The sequence below is a fragment of the Ctenocephalides felis genome, unplaced genomic scaffold, assembly GCF_003426905.1.
Source record: "Ctenocephalides felis isolate EL2017-DRISC unplaced genomic scaffold, ASM342690v1 CF-g0.4_SCAFFOLD_01170, whole genome shotgun sequence".
NCBI lineage: Eukaryota > Metazoa > Arthropoda > Insecta > Siphonaptera > Pulicidae > Ctenocephalides > Ctenocephalides felis.
In genome coordinates, this window is record NW_020537324.1 from 68291699 (window position 1) to 68310936 (window position 19238).

The following is a 19238-nucleotide window of genomic DNA, read 5'->3' on the forward strand; positions in this document are numbered from 1 at the left end:
CCTATTGAGCGTAAGTATTTTTAGATATTTTATTACAAAATAATTCAGTTTACTCATATTTAATATAATAAATTATACTTCAATTTTTTATATTTGTGTTCAAGATTATTAAGTAAAGATATTTTAATACTTCTTTTCATTAGTGAAAAGAGAAAGTAAAAAAAAATAACTAAAATCATGAAAATGATAAAATGATGAAGTATTAAAAATATATTAACAATATCTTTGAAATATCTTCATTAAGAAATGAAAAAAGCATTTAAAATGAACTATTTTTTATTGAAATTATTTAATCTTATAATATTTATTTAAATATATTTTTTTATATTATAAAAACCAGTTTATTTTATTCATTTTAGTTTGTGCTAAGAAGAACTTTCTCTGCAGAAATTGCAGTAAATTTTTTCCATCCAACCGTTTATTACGAGATCATATGCGTCTGCATATTAATAATTATAAATGCTCATTATGTGATATGACATGCACAACACCTTCTGCTTTGGCCAAACATATTAGATATCGCCATGTCGATGACAGAGTTTTTAAATGTTACCTCTGCGATCATGCGTGAGTATTTCATTTTCAATTATAATTCAAATAATTAATAAACTAGTTGAAAGTGGCATTTAGCCTTAAGGCAAGTTGCATGAACTTTCTAAAATGTGTAAGAATTGACTTAATCAATCGAAATTGAAATATAGATATTTAGATAAAATTTTCAACTGTTTATTTGAAAAACAAAGTTACCGCTTTCAATTAAATCTAAACTCTATGGTTTCGAATAGAATTTTTTCAAACTCATTTGAATTAACTGCCCTAAATTGTAGTTGCCAATATTGGTCTGACCAACATTGATCTTGCCAATATTGGTTTTCCAGCATTGGCATCACAATATATAACATAAATATTTGAATATCATAAACATATATTCTACTTGGTGAATATTAAATAATATATGACTAAGTATAAATATATCATGATTAAGACTAAAATGGACTAATATTCTAAGACTCTTGTGCAATAAACTTTGTAATTTGCTTTCTATTCATATGCTTTGGTCTGTTGGATTGTTCACTATTCATATGTATTTTTTTTTTTTTGGTATATAACATAAAATTAATATTTTATATAATCTTCATTTTTCAAGTTGTCTGGTTGAATATTATTGTATTCTTGAATGTTGTATATTCACTATATAACATTATAAAATTAATATTTTATTTAATCTTCATTTTTCAAATTGCCTGGTTAAATATTATTCTATTCTTGAATGTAGTATATTCACTTTATTCTATTTTCTTACTTCTTACATTATTAACTTATTATTATTAATATTAATCTTGCCAATTTATTCTTTTTTTACATAATTTCGTACATTTTTCTTACTAATAATTTAATAAATATTAGTGTGTTTATGTTCAAATCTTAGATGAATTTGTAAAATCTATTTCATATGAGCACTCTTTAATCTGAGATCAACTTGCTAAATATTCCCTGTTCAATGCAAAACAAATGAATATTATTCTATTCTTGAATGTAGTACATTCAATATATAACATCTATAACATCATAAATTGAATATTTTATATAATCTTTATTTTTCAAATTGCCTGGTTAAATATTATTCTATTCTTGAGTGTGGTATATTCACTTCATTCTATTTTCTTACTGCTTACATTATTAACTTATTATTATTAATAGAGAGTTATTAAGAGTTAATAATTGTATCACTAAATACTTTCTTATTATAAAAACTGATTATTATTTGTTAGGTGTGTTACCAAACGTGATCTACGATTGCACATGAACACACATGATGACATCAAGAAATATGCATGCGACTTTGAGGATTGTGATTTTCATTGTCGCTCTCTGCCTGGTTTGACAAAACACACTCTGACCCATCAAAGAGCTCGTTTGACCTCAAGCAATGATGAAAATCAGAGTGAAGTTGATCCAGATTCTGATATTGAAGAAAATGCACAGTTTGCATACTGCTGCCATGTATATAAGTGCAAGCAGAGATTTATACGCGGCTCTGAGCTCACAAAGCATCTGATTAAGAATCATGGGTTCCATTGGCCACCGGGACATTCTCGGTTCACGTGAGTAAATTAGTTGGTATTATTTTGTTGGAAATTTGTATACAGTCACCTCCGCACAATTTCTTATTATTAGATGGATGTCTGAAAACATTTTATCATAATTATACAGGTGTATATATATATATATATATATATATATATATATACTAGATGACCCAAAAGATGTGTCCGGTACCCACGTCTACAATTTTTTAATATCCTTTACTAATATTTACCATTTACCTAAAAATAATAATTATTGTTTATACATGCATATACATCAATATGAGCGATGATAAATGTAGAACTGCTTTAAATAAAATAATGAGTCTCAATTTCCACACTATATTGGAAATTGAAGTCTTTTAAACTGTATAACAATATATATATATACTGTATCTTATATTATTTTAATTTTTGGCACATCTCAGCTGTTTTTTGGCAATAATAATGTAGGCATTACATTTTTCTTATTCATAATCATGAACTAATTATACATATTCTAATATTGTCTAGGCTCATAAGTGAATTGAAGTTTTTGGCAGATGACAGTTTTCATTTGTTTTCAATGCCTTAAATATTTTCAATGTCAAACAATGATAAGCGGTTTTAAGTAATTATTTCCATTTATTTCTACAATCTAACTATATTACTATAATCACAACATCCTTAAAATTTTTCTTAACAAACTTCAAAAAGATTTATCAAAATCTGAATAATCGTTTAGGAAGAGTATCCTTTCATACATTATTACAGAAGAAATTTATGTATAAGATATAACAATTATGTTTATATAATGAATATTTGCTTTTTCATGATTATGGGATATTATCTATAGGTATAGAGTGGAATCTGATGGTTATTATCGTTTGCAAACTATGCGTTATGAAAATATTGAACTCAGTGAAAATACTTTGAATACAGCATTTAATAATGAACTTCTAAAATCCGCAAATCACGATTATGATGTCAAAATTGTAAGTAAAGACGGAAAAATTTAAAAACTTTACATTTTATACACTATATGAATTGAAATTCCAGGAGGTTCCAACGACCATGTCAGATGTTACAAATATCATAGTGCAAACATCAGATAATATAAAACCAACCATTTCTAATAAAAAAAGAAATGCAAAGAAAGGCACAGAGACAAGGAAAAGATATAGAACGAAAAATAATTGTGATCCTCCTTTGAAGACTGAAACTGATTGGCTTGTAGAAAATGAATCAAATCAGACTGATTCTAATTTAGGAAGTATTGAAGATTTCTCTGTGATGAAGCGTTATATTAGTGATAAGAAACCTATAATTATAACTTTGGATGATGTAGATGAAAAAGGAAATGTTATTAAGTCCCAAGTATTTCACAATGAGGATTGATAGGTGAATACTTTTATGCATATTAATTAATAAATTAACTAATAATCTACTTATTTCTTATCAATATTTTTCTTTATTCAATGATGATACTGAGGACGTTTTATAACAAATATCATTTAAAAAGAGGATGATTTTAGTTATATCTTTGAAAATAATTTAAATTTTGAAAAAACCTCTACTACAATTAATCTTGAATAGTTTAACTTTGAAAACTTTTAAACAAGATTCCTTATAACGCCCTTAAAAACTATTTTAGTACAGCATGAAAAGTCATATTATATTTTGATATAGTTTATATTTCAAGAGTTTTGTGATAAGTTAGTGGAAATAAGGTGGTAGAAATTTGGTTCAAAATAATTTTCTAACAGCAGAAAGTTGTTGCTGCTTCTTTAATCCTTCTTGAATACTCATTGATCTATTGCATCTGTTTACTACGTTTTTGAGTTTAGGGTTTTTTGTATTTTCCAAGCTTCTACTTCTTGCTCTATGGTTTGCTAATGAATTACTCGAGCTGCTTATTTTGCAATTTGAAAGATTTCTCAAGCTACATGATCGTCTGGTACTTGCAGAATTGCAACTAAAATTTTGTAAGCTATTTAGAGAGTAGCAATGTCCCACAGAGGAAGATCTAGATCTTTTATCTGATGTCAAAGTAAATATAGATTTTCTTGAGGAGTTAGATGATTGTGAATGGCTTCTACTTTTGGTAGAATTAGTTTGACTGAATCTTCTTGAAGTACGTACTCCATCCGGAGATTCTGAATGACATCTAGTTTTTCTCGGATAAATTTGAGTCAATTTTCTTGATCCATGTTCTCCACCCGCATTCGTCTTATTACCATAATTATAATTCCTGTTTATGGAACGTAAGACATCACTATTTTCTTTCAACTTAGTTAGCAATATTTTTTCATTGCGCTTTGTAATGTTCAGTTCCTGTTTTAGGCGTGAATTGTTAAGTCTTAACTTTTGAACTAACTGATGATGTGTTTCTCGTTCTAAAGTTATACTTTTCTCAAGTTTAATCAATGCTTTTTGCAAAATCATGTTTTTTTTGGATTTAGTATTGCTTTGCATTGTTTTGAGCTTTTGCTTGAGCAAAATATTTTCGGCATTTAAATTTTTATTTTCCATTTTTAATTTATTTATCACAGCCGTTTCAGTTTTGCCATTTTGTAAGATTTGTTTTATACTTCTCAATCTAGATTCTAGTTTGTATATTATTTTCTGTTGTGTTTTTGGATCTGGTGGACCTATATATTCTAAGGGTAATGGATAATTGATTTCATCAAATTCAACAGTGTATGTCAATATTAAATATCTCTTATTGGTTTTTGAAGTAAGATCTATTCTTTCGGATCGTGCAAATGTTTTGTTGTGATGTAATTCTTTTAAATCTTTGAATGTTAAAAGCTCTAATTTTATACTATCACTGGTATTTAATAATCCAGCACTTAACATTGTGACAAAAATATCAAATTGTTTGTAATTACCAGTTTTTTGAGTCATATTCTCTATATAGGAGCAATTGTAAAATCCACGCCATTCATCTTTGGAGATATTATGCACGAGCACTAATTCTAAAGAATTATTAATATCAGTGAATAGTTTTATTAAAAATTCGCTTTCTTTAAACTTGTAATTAGTTATCAGATATGGATTTAACATGATTGGGGAATGTAAATAAACAATTAGCTGACACTAATAATTAATTATTCATTTGTCATGGATAATATAAAATATTTATATATTGAGTAGGCATTTATTAGAATTTTTTTCCTACTTAAATATTACATTAATAAAGGATCGCTGTTACTGCTGATCTGATTTAAAATAACACTCTTATTTAAAGGTCGCATACAATAATAAGCACAAAATTACATATTGCTTCGGTTGTTTGTTACTTTTTTTATTTTACAATACAGCGCCATGTCTGCGTATAGCTGACAATAATTTATTAGCCAGACATTCAGAATTGGTTTTAATACTTTAATAGTTGGTTTACTTAATGTAAATTTATAGTTCTTTGTGCTTTTGTCTAAATACCTATTTCAGAAATTAATTGGACAAAAAGCATTCCCATTCATATCCAATGTTCAGAAATATTAAACTGATAATTTGATAACAATATTTATGTATATATTGTATAGTTTATATAAACCCAAAGCCATGTACATTCTAGACAAATCATTCAATACACAAAAAATATAAAATACTTAGTTTTCTATTGTATTGGCTAGAGAATTTTTTAAATATAATTACTAATGTAGTTTGGATATGACGATCTGCTTCCAAATAAAATATGGGTGTGAAAATATTGTATAATAATAATATAAAAAATATGATTTCAAGTTATTTTGTATAGTTTCTGTAGTGGCATGTAGAAAAGGTATTGCAGCAATTTTTTTGAAAGATGAAGTTGATATGAACGAGAAGAAGCACCTGTACAAAGAATAAAATAAGACTGACCATTAGGTGAAGATTATTATTTGATACAATGCAAGCACTCAGAGCTTACATAGATCTCAATGGTAAATATAGAATAATTAGTTTAAATTTTTGATCATTGCATGTACTTTATATAACAATACAGTTCTTTAGTTAATGAATATTACTAGTAAGACTACAATTTATTATTTATTATTACAACATAGTCTATTCCATTATGGAATTTGCAATAATCCAGAGCAACGTGTCTATCTAGATTTCATGCTTACAATAAACAATCCTGAGTATCTTCTGAGTCTAGAAACTTGCAGTGGACCACCTCGAATGCAGACTGTAGGAGTACCTCTAGCTGGACCTTTCGTAAAGCAAATATTTACTGATAAATTGATTTGAAATCCGTCGACATCTTGCAGATGTAACTAAGGACGAATAAAGAAGATGTAACATTTATCCAAGAATATTATGATGTATAAAGGAAGTTGTCTTTGTACTTTGCTACAACAGTGTAAATGACTAATTTTAATTACATATGATGCACTTATATATAAGTGAAGTAATCTCTCATAGATTTTTTTATAATCTGTTTAAAACTAATTTTTATAAAACTCATGATGTAATGCATGTGCATTATTGATATTTAAATTGTAGCTAATAGTAATTAAGTAAATATATTTGTAATGTTAAGATCAAAAGTGCCATTATATTCTGGCAAGTTGTACATACAACTGATTAGTTCTAAAATTTAAACTTAGAATGTGTGTGATTGAACAAAGTGCTTAAAAAGCTAAAAAAGAAAATGTGTTTGTATAATGTTATAATAATCATTATAATTAGTTATTAATTTTAACTATTCTTGTTAGATTTACATATAATATGATTTATACTTGATTTAAGAATCTTTTATTTATTATATATTACATACTTATAAATTAATTTACTTATAAATTAACATAATTATATTACGAAATCCATGAATATTTGTATCAAAGCAATGAAATTAATTCAGTGCATCTTAACTTTAAATTTATCTTTAAAGAATATGAATGATAGCGATAATTTGAATTTAATAGACGTATTACAATTGCATTAGTGCAATCTACTGTAATATAATATTTAAAAGAATGCTTCTCGAATAGGACAAGATATATATTAATTTAACTCATTAAATGCCAAAACATATAAATATATATGTATTTGTAATATTTTGTAATTATATAAATAAAAGTACAAATAATATAATTTTTCTTTTATTATAAATTTTATGTGCACATTATTGAATTTTTCAAGTTGCTTTTAGCAAATTATAATTAATAGCCATGCTAAAATATTATATTTTAATCAAATATAAATATTTAATTATATATTTTGAATATTTATTATTTTTTTATATCTAGTAGCTCAATTATAATGATAATAATCTTAAAATAATATTACAATGAACAAAACTGATTAAAATAGTCCAAAACTATAAAAAGCATATTTATTTCAACTAAATATTCAAAATAATTACCCCTAACATTTTAACAGACGGCCCTGCTTAATATAAGCGCCATTTTAATTTACACTTCGGTTGCGCTAAAATTGCGTCTGCGCTCCTAATACTTCGAGACGCTTCATACGAGATTTTGTATGATTTGACGTTTCCATGGAACATTTTTCGTACTAAATCGATTCATTCTGCCAGGGGAACAGTCACATCCCGGAATGAAATTTCGTTCGAATTCGCAGGACCGTCTGCTGAAATGTTAGGGGTAATTATTTAGAATATTTATTTGAAAGAAATATGTGATTTATTGATTTGAGATATTTTAATAAGTTTTGGTGATTGGAATGTTATTTTAGCGTTAATGTTATTGTATTTGAGCTACGAAACATTGAAAATAATGATAAATATGCAGAATGCATACGATAATTGTGAAAGTGCGTTGCTTTCAAACGACATGTAGTAGCGAATACATTAATATGATTGATTTAACTTTTAATTAATAGTTTTTAAAGCAGTGTAGTGATTTAATATATTTTACAATACAGGGCAGTGAATAAACTATTTATGCAGTGCAATGATTTGATAACTATTCAAAGCAGTTGAGAAATTTATTTATTTGTGAATATCTGAGCAAGTGCTATTATAATATTTTGTGGTTTGGACTGTTTAAAATAATCAAAATATTTAAAGTTGTTCAAAGTGTGGCCCTGCTTAATAAAATCCTGGGCTCCTGTTAACTTTTGACAGATCTATAACCTTTGCGGACATCTGTCGTTTGACTGTCAATGCGTGAACAATTCGTGAATATTTAAACAAGTGCATTTGTTATAATAATATTTTTTAGATCTTTAACAAATATGTAAAACATATTATTCAAAATAATTTACATAATTGTTCAAAATATTTAAAGTTGTTCAAAGTGCGTCCCTGTCTAATAGAATTCTGGGCTCCTGTTAACTTTTGACAGCTCCTTGAGAAGAACATGGCCGTCATTTGCAGTTGAACTGTCATTGCGAACACATGGCAAGATTAAATAAGGTTATAGTGTAATTGTGTTTTAATTATTTCTAACTACAGTGCCAGTTTATAAGAATGGAGAAAAGTATTAAATACAAGAAAAAGTATAACCGACCTAAGCAGTTTGTAAGGAAGAATTGCTACGTCTTGGTAAGTTTTTATAATTGTTTTGACAAAATGAATTCAATTTATATTAATGGTTAATTTTTTTAGGATAATAGTATTCAATGTGATCAAGTTGCAGTATAGGATTCTAGTTAACGATTAAGGAACAAAGATGATATTTATTGGAAGCAATATTGATGTATTCACTTGAAGCAGAAATAATAAATCAGCATTATTCGTGAACATCACTCGCTGCATCTTATTGTTCCGGTAAGTGACATGAAAACTTTTAATATCAAGTAATCTCTGTAAATATTAAATTGATTAAATATTATCACTTGTGTAGTGACAACACAATAAATCTGTTAAGCATTAAGTTAATATTAGTCGTTTGAGTGATATTTCTATTTTGAGCGATAATATTAGTCATATTTCTTTTCCAACTAAGCAATCTTATTGTATTAGGTGGGCAACTAAGTGCGGGTGTTTGTTTGTTTTAAAAATCAAACATATTTTTCCATGGAACTAATTAACTTTATTATGTAATGCATTGGGCATTTTGTCATCTTTCGAGCAGCACCTTTATTCCACTTTATTGAAACTTCTGGTTTTTATTGGCAAAAGACTAAGTCAGATACAATTTGTCAAATTAAATTGTTTCACATTCAAGGAGTTTTGTGAAGATTGAAACAAAATGTAAATAGTAAGTGCGAGGTCAGGACTCTAGCATATAGTCCTGAATGTGGTAAAAGATCCCCACCAAGCCCCAATAATTTTTGCCGAGTGTTTAAAGATGTGTGATGTCAATGATGGAATACATCACGTTTTCGATTTATTTTTCATCTAAGAGTGAAAGCAGCACTTACTTAGTTGTCAACCAAAATAGATTCACCAAGTAAACAAAATTCTAAATTTATTATTTTATTTCATTACTATAATTTTACTAAATTTTTAGGAGATTTTGTGCAGTTGAGCAGTTTGTGATAGAACAGCTTACCATGATGTTGACTGCCGAAGAATTGGTTTCTTCAAGTGTTTATAGTAGTATTCGGGACCCTGAGAGAAAAGTTACTTAACTTGTAAAATAAGTGATGGAGGAAATTCATTTAGGTATAATAAAATAGCAACAAACTTAAGATTTTGTAATGATGTTTACATTCAAAGTATCTCAAATATCTATCAATTGTAGGAAGCACATAAGACTTCTGTCACAGGGTGCTGTTGCAGCAAGTTTTCAAAGTAGTTGCTATACGAAGTTTAGATTTCCAGCAGACTAATGGTGCTACTTTTTTCGGATGATCAAATACCACAGTTTTAGACCTAATACAAAGCATGACACGAGTTCCAAAATGCCAAAATTACAAATGGAACAAATTTGAAGTAAGTTTCAACTAGCTGTAAGTAGAATTCTGTCTTAGGGCAATTAAGGCATCGTGCCTTAAGGCAAATTGCTGGAACTTCCCGTACCAAAAATTATTTTTTTAAAAACGATTAACATTTTTGAAAAAAATTTACTTCGAAAAAATAAGATTTTTGACAAACAATTAGACAAAAAATTACTTTTTTTTGAAAAAAAAATTTTTTTTTAATTTTTTTTTTTTTTTTTTTGAAAAAAAATGTTTTCTTTATTTTGACATATTTTGAAAGATCTAAACTTTTTTTCAAAGCAATCGTACTGCTTTAACTGCATAAAGACGAAATATCAAACCGCGTAAGCGCCGCGTCGACGTCTAACGCGTAAACATTGGTACGGAACCCATAGAAATGTTAACAAAATGTATACTTATTGTTAAAATCTCTATAAAATATCTGATAATTTGATGTGCATATGTCTAATGATCATTTTTGACCTATTTTAAGGCTAATTTTTTTACTTTTTCCTCCATATCTCCGAAACCGCTAGACCTACCTTTATGAAAATTTTATCGATTCTCCATCTTGTCAATACAAGTGAAAAGTTTTTTGAATTATTCAAATCGGTTGATTGGTGTTCCCGAAATCGTCGACGAAAATTTGTATCCGCACATACATACACACACGCACATACATACACACACGCACATACATACACACACACACATACACACACACACACACACACATACATCCATTTTTGCTAAGGTATGCCAAAATATTCAGAAACCTTTGAAAAGTCGAGAAATGCAAAAATTTTCATTTTCGATTTTTTGCGATTACTATAGCTTGCCCTACGGGAAGTTAATAAACAAAGTTTTTAATTCATGAATTAATAACTGTAATATTATATATGAAAAAATTAACTTCTGTAAATACCTGTTATAGAAAATTAGTTAATCATGCACAAATTTATTATAAATTAAAAATTCAACGTTTAAATAAGTCTGAAATAATGGAACAAAGTTACTTACAACATTCGTATGCCCTAAGAGTGTCTTTGTTTTTTATAACATAATAAAATTTACAGTAGTTTTCAACATTAAAAGAGCAAATTGACATACATAAATTAATTTACTGATATCTCGAGACTTGATTCTATATCTATTAAGTTGATTAATTGCACTTTTCGGTTAATGCAACTTACCTTAAGGCAAAATTTTACTTTTGTTTTCATTGAATTAACTGAATAATTTATTTTGTTTTTATTGGAAACGTTTGTTTTCGCATGTAAGTTTAATAAAATGTTATATTTTTTTATTTTTTAAATACTCTGTGTTAAACCTTTTTAAAAGTAGTATTTTTAATGAAAACTAAATTTTCAATTTAACTGGTAATTGTAAGTAGCATTTTGTCTTGAGGCTAGCTGTGTAAATTATCAACTTAATGAATAAGAATTCATATTTAGATATTTAGATGATGAACTCGAATCTCAAATGCTTATTTTGAAAATAAAGTTATTTCTTTTACTAAAAACTAGTTGATGCGATTTTCAATTGATATTTTTTAAAAAGACTTATCTTATATATAAAAATGGATCGCAAAATTTGTTGCTAAGCGCATAATTCAACAACGCCTGGACCAATTTGGCCAATTATTTTTTTAAAATGTTTGTTGAAGTCCAAGGATGGTTCTTACGGCGAGAAAAAATCGAATAATTGCCGGGAAAACTCTAAAAACAGCCCTTTTGTTTTTTTCATACAAACGTTTTTTAACTGAAGGAATCAATTTGAGCTTTATTGTTATTATATAAAGTTCATATTAAATTTACAAGCACTCACTCTATACTCCTTCTAAACGATTATGCGGATTTTGATAAATCTTTCTGAAGTTTGTTAGAGAATTTTTCTAGAATGTACGTGATTATAAAGTACTGGGATGTATGTGCAATACTGTAGAAATAAATGGCAAAAATTGCAAAAAACGACACTGCCAAAAAATTCAATTTACTTATGTATCTAGACAATATTAGAATATGTATAATAAATTTATGATTATGAAGAAGAAAAATGAAATGTCTACATTATTATTGCCAGAAAGCAGCTGAGATGTGCCAGAAATTTAAATAATTTAAGATACAGTATATGTATGGCAGATTGAATGATACACACATGAACAGGATATGACAAATTAATCCACATTCAAATTCAAATATGAAATTAAGTATTAATCAGGGCCGGTCCTAATTTTAATGCGATGGGCCCCAACACAAGATTCGGATATTAAATTTTCAATATAGTTTTTTCTTCAATATAGTTTTTATGGTTATGGTTATATTATTCCCAATATAGTGCGGGAATCGAGACTCATCATTTTATTTAAGACAGTTCTACATTTAACATCGCTCATATTGTAAATGTATATGCATTTTGGCGTGAAGACTAATTTAATAAGCAATAATTATTATTTTTAAGTAAACGGAAAATATTAGTATATTATATTAAAAAATTGTAGACATGGGCACAGGACAACGTCTGTCGGGTCATCTAGTATGTAATATATATGTATGCATGTGTGCGCAGCCCTCTTAAAAATAATACACAATTTCATTTTGAACATATTTCTGGTTTATTTAAAATATTTATCACAAATCTACATTTATAAATGTTTACATGATTTTTACATATATAAAATACTGATTTTTACTCTACTTTCATACTTACAGATTTAAATCATACAATATATAAAAAATACATATTTATTTTAATTGCAATTAGAATCACTTTCGACATAAATTATACATATGATTATTAATAGACATATAATAAAATAGTTTATTTATATTTATAAAATGCAGAATATAGTCAGTCTTAATTATTTAGTCTTGTAATTAAAATTTCTGCAGTTCTTATATTAAACATGATTGTTCTTTCTGTTAAGGTACATCGGTTACAGTTTAGAAATTACAATACATATTAAACTTGAGCATGATAAATTTACTAGCTTTTGTATTTATCGTTCTTCACATCAAAGTCATTTCTCTCATGACTATTCAAATCACATTCCATGGATCTTGAATGGGGGGATTTGAAATTTTCACTGTTGACATAATAAGCCGATGATCTGGTTCTTGGTCTTGGTCTACACTTGATTTGTTCATAAAGATCATCGATAGAGGTACTATGCACTTGGGCATAATCTTGATACTGGGAACTTTGCATGATGTCACTCACACTATTCAAACTAGCTGACGATTGTCTATATGGGGAACAGTTTTGATATGTTTTACCTGAACATATGTTGTCATTGGTTAAAGAACTTATAGCACTTATTTCTGATGGCTGATAAGGAAAATCGTTGTCGTGGACGCGATTTTGGATGCATCTTAGATCAGCTTCATTTATCAAAGTCATATTTAAATCGTTCCCACCTATTTCTGGTTGAGGGGCATATAAGCCGTGACTTTTTATACTTAATTCTGAAGTAGGATATTGCACATAGTTGCAGTCACTATCAAAATTGGGTTCAAATTCATCTGCTTGATGATAGTTTATGAAATCTTCTAGTAAGGGGCTGCTTGACCGTAAATATTCGGCGTTGTCAGATTTATGGTCATATAAATTGACAATATTAGAAGGGAACAAAATTGGACTTTCAGATTTATTATTATGGTCTTGTTTTACACTCATAAATTCATTGTTTTTGGTTGGAGTGTGATTAAGTTCATCAAAATCTAGAAAAGACTTTGGTGAGTGACAAGGGCCTAGATTGCTACTAAAGTCTTTCTTTTCTTCTAAAGTGCTATCTAGCTCAGAATAAACACTCGGTGTCGGATCATAAGAACTTTCACATAAGATTTTGGAGGATATTGGCCGCAAAATTTTTGTATCTTCAGAAGACATTGAAGCAAAGTCATTTTTAACCAAAGGTACCCTCTGATGCTCCGGTAAAGAAGTTTCTGGTACGTTTGTATATATATTGGCAACGTTATTGCTTTTCTTGTGCTTCATGGAAACACATATCCCGTCCGAGGCGGGTATGAAATGTATTGCATGAGGACTTATTCTTTCTATGAAATCTGACTCTGTGTCAGATAATATATTGCAATGCTTCTGAACCTCTTTATTACAAGGCTTCTGTTCAGCATGAATGTTTATATTATTAACTTTAGAACTAGTAGCAAATATATTCGTAGTCATAACGCCGGCTTCCAATGCCGAACGAGGCTTGAAAATGATGGAACCTCCATCACTCTTTGATCCATCTGTTAACCGATGAATTTCCAAGTTATTGTGCTTCATGTGGCGTTTTTGTTTTTTGAAAAATTTCCGCGCTACGTTGCTCTGATTGGGATTGTAGAACATCTCTGCCCCATTTTGATTTTCTGCAAAACTCATTGGAGAATCAGTAGATCTGTAGTGCTTACGATGAATTACAACAGCCTGTGGGTCATTGGGGATTAAATCCCGAGCGTTACCACTGTTACGTTTGATGGTTTTCCCAGAACTTGCGTGCAAAGATTGACTTAGAGCAAGTGCTGCCGCGTCTTGATTGGATATTGGCTGTAAAGGGACACTGCCTAATAGTTCTACCTGCTGAGGTTTATTATTTGAAGTGGCGTCGGAAATTGTTCTCGAACGACACCAACGCTTTTGACCTTTCGGGCAACATATCATGGTCTCCAATTGGCTGCGAACATCGCTACGCGCAACACTATAGAAAAACAATATGAAAACTCCACATATTGATGCTGAAATACCATACAGCGAGCCGAATATATCCTCATCGTATATTACTAGGTGCTTCAGAGGCCTGCTGATATAAACTGCTGCAGTGGACCACATGCAGCAATGTAAAAATAACACTATTACATGCGCTTTTAATTGAATTTTCGGAGAATTCTCTTGGTCTTCCATTTCGCACGATGTAGGCGTTGAAATACTTTGCGCACTCTGTCTACCACCACTTGTCACCGTTTGAGGTTCGAGCAATTCTATATCAACGTTTTCTGTTGCCTGAGTTCCTTCCGACATATGTCCTAACATATCATAGCGTCTGATAGCCCAGCAAACTATTAAAAACATCGATATAATAAATAATATCATTCCTGACATTGGAACAAAAACTGTGGTTAACGATGCTTTGGATGATAAGAAGCAATAATCGAAAGATGCATATTGCTTCATGTTGACTGCACCAGAAATACCACATACTATGAGAGAAACTCCCCATCCTAGCAGGTACAAACCAACTATTGGTTTAGGGATTGGTGGTTCTGATTGTAATAAATCATCTGATAAAACAGGATCCTTAGCAGAAAGTCTTTTATACATATCACTGACTGTTACAGACATCCACAAAAGGCATGATAAAAATAAGTAGTGCTGTATAATTCCGGCGGTCTGGCATAATAATCTTGACTCGGTTTGAAAAATGCCTAATGTAAACGATAAGCAGAGTAACAACATAGCAATCCAAGTGTTAATCAATGAATGTTTTGTCTTTCTTGGCATCAAAATAGCATTGAAGTAAATTATATATGTTACAATGGTAATCATCAAACAGATAAATTGTAAACAGCTTCCAATGTACACAGCTAAATGCAGGAATCTAAACTTGGCACCCATCGGTTCATTGCTGTAATTGGAGAAATTATCAATTAACTAAAAGTACAGTCTTCATAATTATAAATAATTAACAAATCATCACCTGCTAGAATTAGCTATAGATGGTTCTTGCATAAGTGCATAATATCCAACATTATCACAAGTGAATATGAACAATTCATTATTAGTGTAAGATAAGTGGCATCCTTCCATTGACCAATCTCCATGTCCCATAGCAATTGCTGATTCCACCAGACAGGTATTGGAGCTCTATCGCCCCGCATAAAATTCGGCAGTCGTAGCATAATTTGTATCGGTTCATTTAGATTTTTAATGGTTTGATTTTCTAAAAATACATGTTAATTTGAATCAAAATGAACTCATATAAATATCGTATCCTATTTATTACCTATTTTTACTCCAACTATACATGATAGTATATTAAAATTTTCCGAGCCGTTCTTATTTAATATGGGAAAAAAGTTATTATTTTCAAACATGCCAACTAGAAGATTATGTGAAGAAGGAGCTGATTTTGTTTGAGTGTCAAAATCTCTAAGAACTGAAGGTGGAATCTAAAAGAAAAATTAAATATTATGGAAAAAGCGGTAATGCATTATTCTAATATCTCAGTTGTAGACATTGACCTGTATTATGGCATCTATTAGATGATTCTGTGGACTGCGTAACAGTGATTGGTTTGAAATAGAGCAATGAAAAACTCTAGCATCTTCAAAAATATGCCATGAGCAAGTCAAACCAGTAAAACTGTCTTGGTTCACTTGAAATTCTTCCAAAGCAAGATTTTTCTACAAGGTAAATGTTATTATAGACTATTTCATAGTCATTACAGTATTTATTTTCATCTAATAAAACTAACTTGGAGTGCGGGTGCAAAAGAAGCAGTAAGTTCTAAATCTCTTACAAGTTCAGTACAAGAATTATTAAGTCTTTGAGCTGCATTTAAAATATGTTTTGGGAATTTCATAAGCTCGCTGGCTATATCTATTAGTATAGGTCCTGCAATAAACATTACATAAATCATTATTATATTATTGTCCAATTTATTAGCATATTTATAGCATACCTAATTCCTTTTCTTGGGACAAATATTCAATATAATTATGAAAGGTATGCACAATAAAAACTACATCATCGGGATCATTATATTTTGTTATATTAGCTGCAGATACCAAAGTTAAATTCCTTAAGACTCGTGAACTTTCTACTATAGTATTTCTTGTCAGACTTAAGTTGACCTTTGCGAATTGTTCTAGTATCTGAAATATGGTATATTGTATAATGTGATATAGTAATTATCATATATAATTGTTATGCAATCAGTCAAAAAATCAGACAGAATACGATCAGAAAAATATTACATAAAAATTAAATGCAATATGTATAAAGTAAAGATGTTGATAATTTACAAAAAAATAATTTTTGAAATTTTGCTATAGATATAATACATTTGTAAGTTTGTAACTCATATTATATATTAGTATTAGTAATTTTTTTATATTTTCTATTTTTCAGAGATTTAAGTGAAAATCAACTGACCAAGTTAGATAATTTTATATTCTCAAATTTAACCAATTAAAAAAATGGGATTTATCAGCAAATCTTGTACAAAAGTGATATAAGAAGTATTAGCAATATATGCAGAGTTTGGAAAAATTTATTCTGAGGCAAAATCAGATAAAAATCTATACCATAAGAAACATTTCAAAATTTGCTGTTGCTAAAACAACGTAAATTAAAATACAATAACTGATCAAAAATATTCAAATACCTTTGTTATCTCGTTCACATATGGACAACCTCTCGTGTTCAAACCAGACCAATTCCCATTAACAGAACAATAATGAGTTGCAAATGCTTGACCGCTACTTTGTCCTTGGCATCTTAAAACTACGTTGTTACCAACAACCGTAGCAGGCCAAGTATATATGCCTTTATTATCTGTACAGATACATATTTTGAAAGTCAATTGTGATATGGTAAGAAATAGAAGTATGTACTGACCTTTTGTGGTGTTTGTTTGACAATATTTTGTTTCATTCGAAATAACAACTACATCAAGACTTTTGGAGACATTCATTTTGGGTGATACCATTTTGCAAGAAAATTGTCCAGATTGATTGTGACGAATGTTTTCAATATCTAGACGTGAATCAATGATTCCACCATCGGATACAAATCTATTAATTATGTTTATATCTGGAAACATACTCGCAAGATCGTTATATTTAATGTCTAAAACAAATAAAAATTGAAATTATTAGGTTTCAATCTAATAATGGAGATTTATAGGTATATTAATAATACCTATTGAGAATTGTTTTGAATTATGCGGTGTCCAACTCCAAGGAGATATTGTGTTTTGATCTAAATTTTCATCGTTATTGTATTTACTGCTTATTAAACAATGTATTTGCAAAGAATCACCTTCAAAAACAACCTGAAACAATAATATACGCATTTAAGAAGGAACTAAATTAATCGTTAAAATAAATTAATACCTGATTGTATCTTGGGTTCAATTGAACATGATTTTGCTGAGTGATAGGCGTCTCGCAATGCATATCTATACCGACTTTTAATTTCTTTAAAGAACTATTTTTGAAATCTGAAGGACTTTGACATTTTGGTCCTGGTGATAATTTCACAGAATTCCTTTGCGCCCAGTCTAATATCCAAATTAGATCACAATCACATTTCAAAGGATTTGCTGATAAATCTCTGCAAATAATGAAATTAATTACGTTTGCCAAACCATTTCTTATAGTAAAATTATTTTAACTTACAGTTGTTTTAACGACAGCAAGTTTTGAAATGTTCCTTGTGGTATAGATTTTATTTGATTTTGCCTAAGAATTAATTTTTCTAAATTCTTCATACTTTGAAAATACTTTTTATCTAAATTTTGTACAAGATTTGCTGATAAATCCAATCTTTTTAAATTGGTTAAATTTGAGAATGAAAAATTATCTAACTTGGTCAGTTGATTTTCACTTAAATCTCTGAAAAAAAGAAAATGATATAAACAAAATACTGAATACATAATATGAGTTACAAACTTACAAATGAATTATATCTAAAGCAAAATCGCCAAAGTTAATTTTTTGTAAATTATCAACATCTTCACTTAATAAATTGCATTTAACTTTCATGTAATATTTTTCTGATTGTATTCCATCTGTGATGGTTTGTTTGATTTTTTTATCACATATACATTGTTGTGGACATTCAGAACTTATTATATAAAAATTGTTTATGATAATCAATAGATAAAATAGTAATTCTTTGCACATTGTCGGTTTCATTTTGCTTTTAGCTTTATCACAATCAAGTGTCTTGAGATCCACACAACCTGTAACGTACAAGACATTATTATAAATGATAATATTTTTTACATTATTAATAATTTTATAATCAAGAATTAATTAAAGTTTCCGTAAATGATAAATAAGTCTTGCCTTGGTTTCATATTTATTTGTTTACAAAAGCAAAACCTTTCAAATAAACAATATGTTTATCTACATAAAACATATTTCTAAACTTATTTATATATAATTGTGTACCGCATATAGGTAAAATATATTCATTTAATGTATAAAATTGTATTTTGAGAAGGATTTCATACATAATAAATAAAATAAAGCATTTCTTTAAAAATTAAACATATAAACAAAACGTCAAATGTCCTGATGCCATAGAGTACTAACAATCATAATATAGATCATCCTCGCCTTGTTA

General features: G+C 28.7%; 2 protein-coding genes, 1 long non-coding RNA gene and 1 pseudogene across 3 annotated transcripts; 1 reads left to right on the forward strand and 3 right to left on the reverse strand.

Moving 5' to 3' along the window:
• The window catches only part of LOC113367580, a 16385-nt pseudogene extending 15820 nt beyond the window's left edge, over positions 1-565 (reverse strand).
• Positions 566-3812: 3247 nt separating this feature from the next.
• LOC113367581 (coiled-coil domain-containing protein 61-like) lies at positions 3813-5132 on the reverse strand. The gene has a single exon (XM_026609175.1). The coding sequence runs from the start codon at positions 5130-5132 to the stop codon at positions 3813-3815; it is 1320 nt and encodes a 439-aa protein (XP_026464960.1).
• A 3220-nt stretch (positions 5133-8352) lies between these two features.
• Positions 8353-9894, forward strand: LOC113366478. The gene is made up of 4 exons (XR_003366278.1): positions 8353-8565; positions 8629-8790; positions 9476-9630; positions 9710-9894. It is a non-coding gene; the product is annotated as an uncharacterized LOC113366478 (long non-coding RNA).
• A 2912-nt stretch (positions 9895-12806) lies between these two features.
• Positions 12807-18652, reverse strand: LOC113367582 (adhesion G protein-coupled receptor A3-like). The gene is made up of 13 exons (XM_026609176.1): positions 18564-18652; positions 18287-18502; positions 18002-18221; positions 17808-17940; positions 17505-17735; positions 17272-17441; positions 16567-16759; positions 16360-16499; positions 16127-16288; positions 15889-16054; positions 15757-15825; positions 15583-15721; positions 12807-15510 (listed from the first exon to the last, which is right to left on the reverse strand). Exons 1-13 carry the CDS (start codon positions 18650-18652, stop codon positions 12873-12875), a joined length of 4566 nt encoding a protein of 1521 aa, XP_026464961.1. The 3' UTR covers positions 12807-12872.
• Positions 18653-19238: the final 586 nt, after the last annotated feature.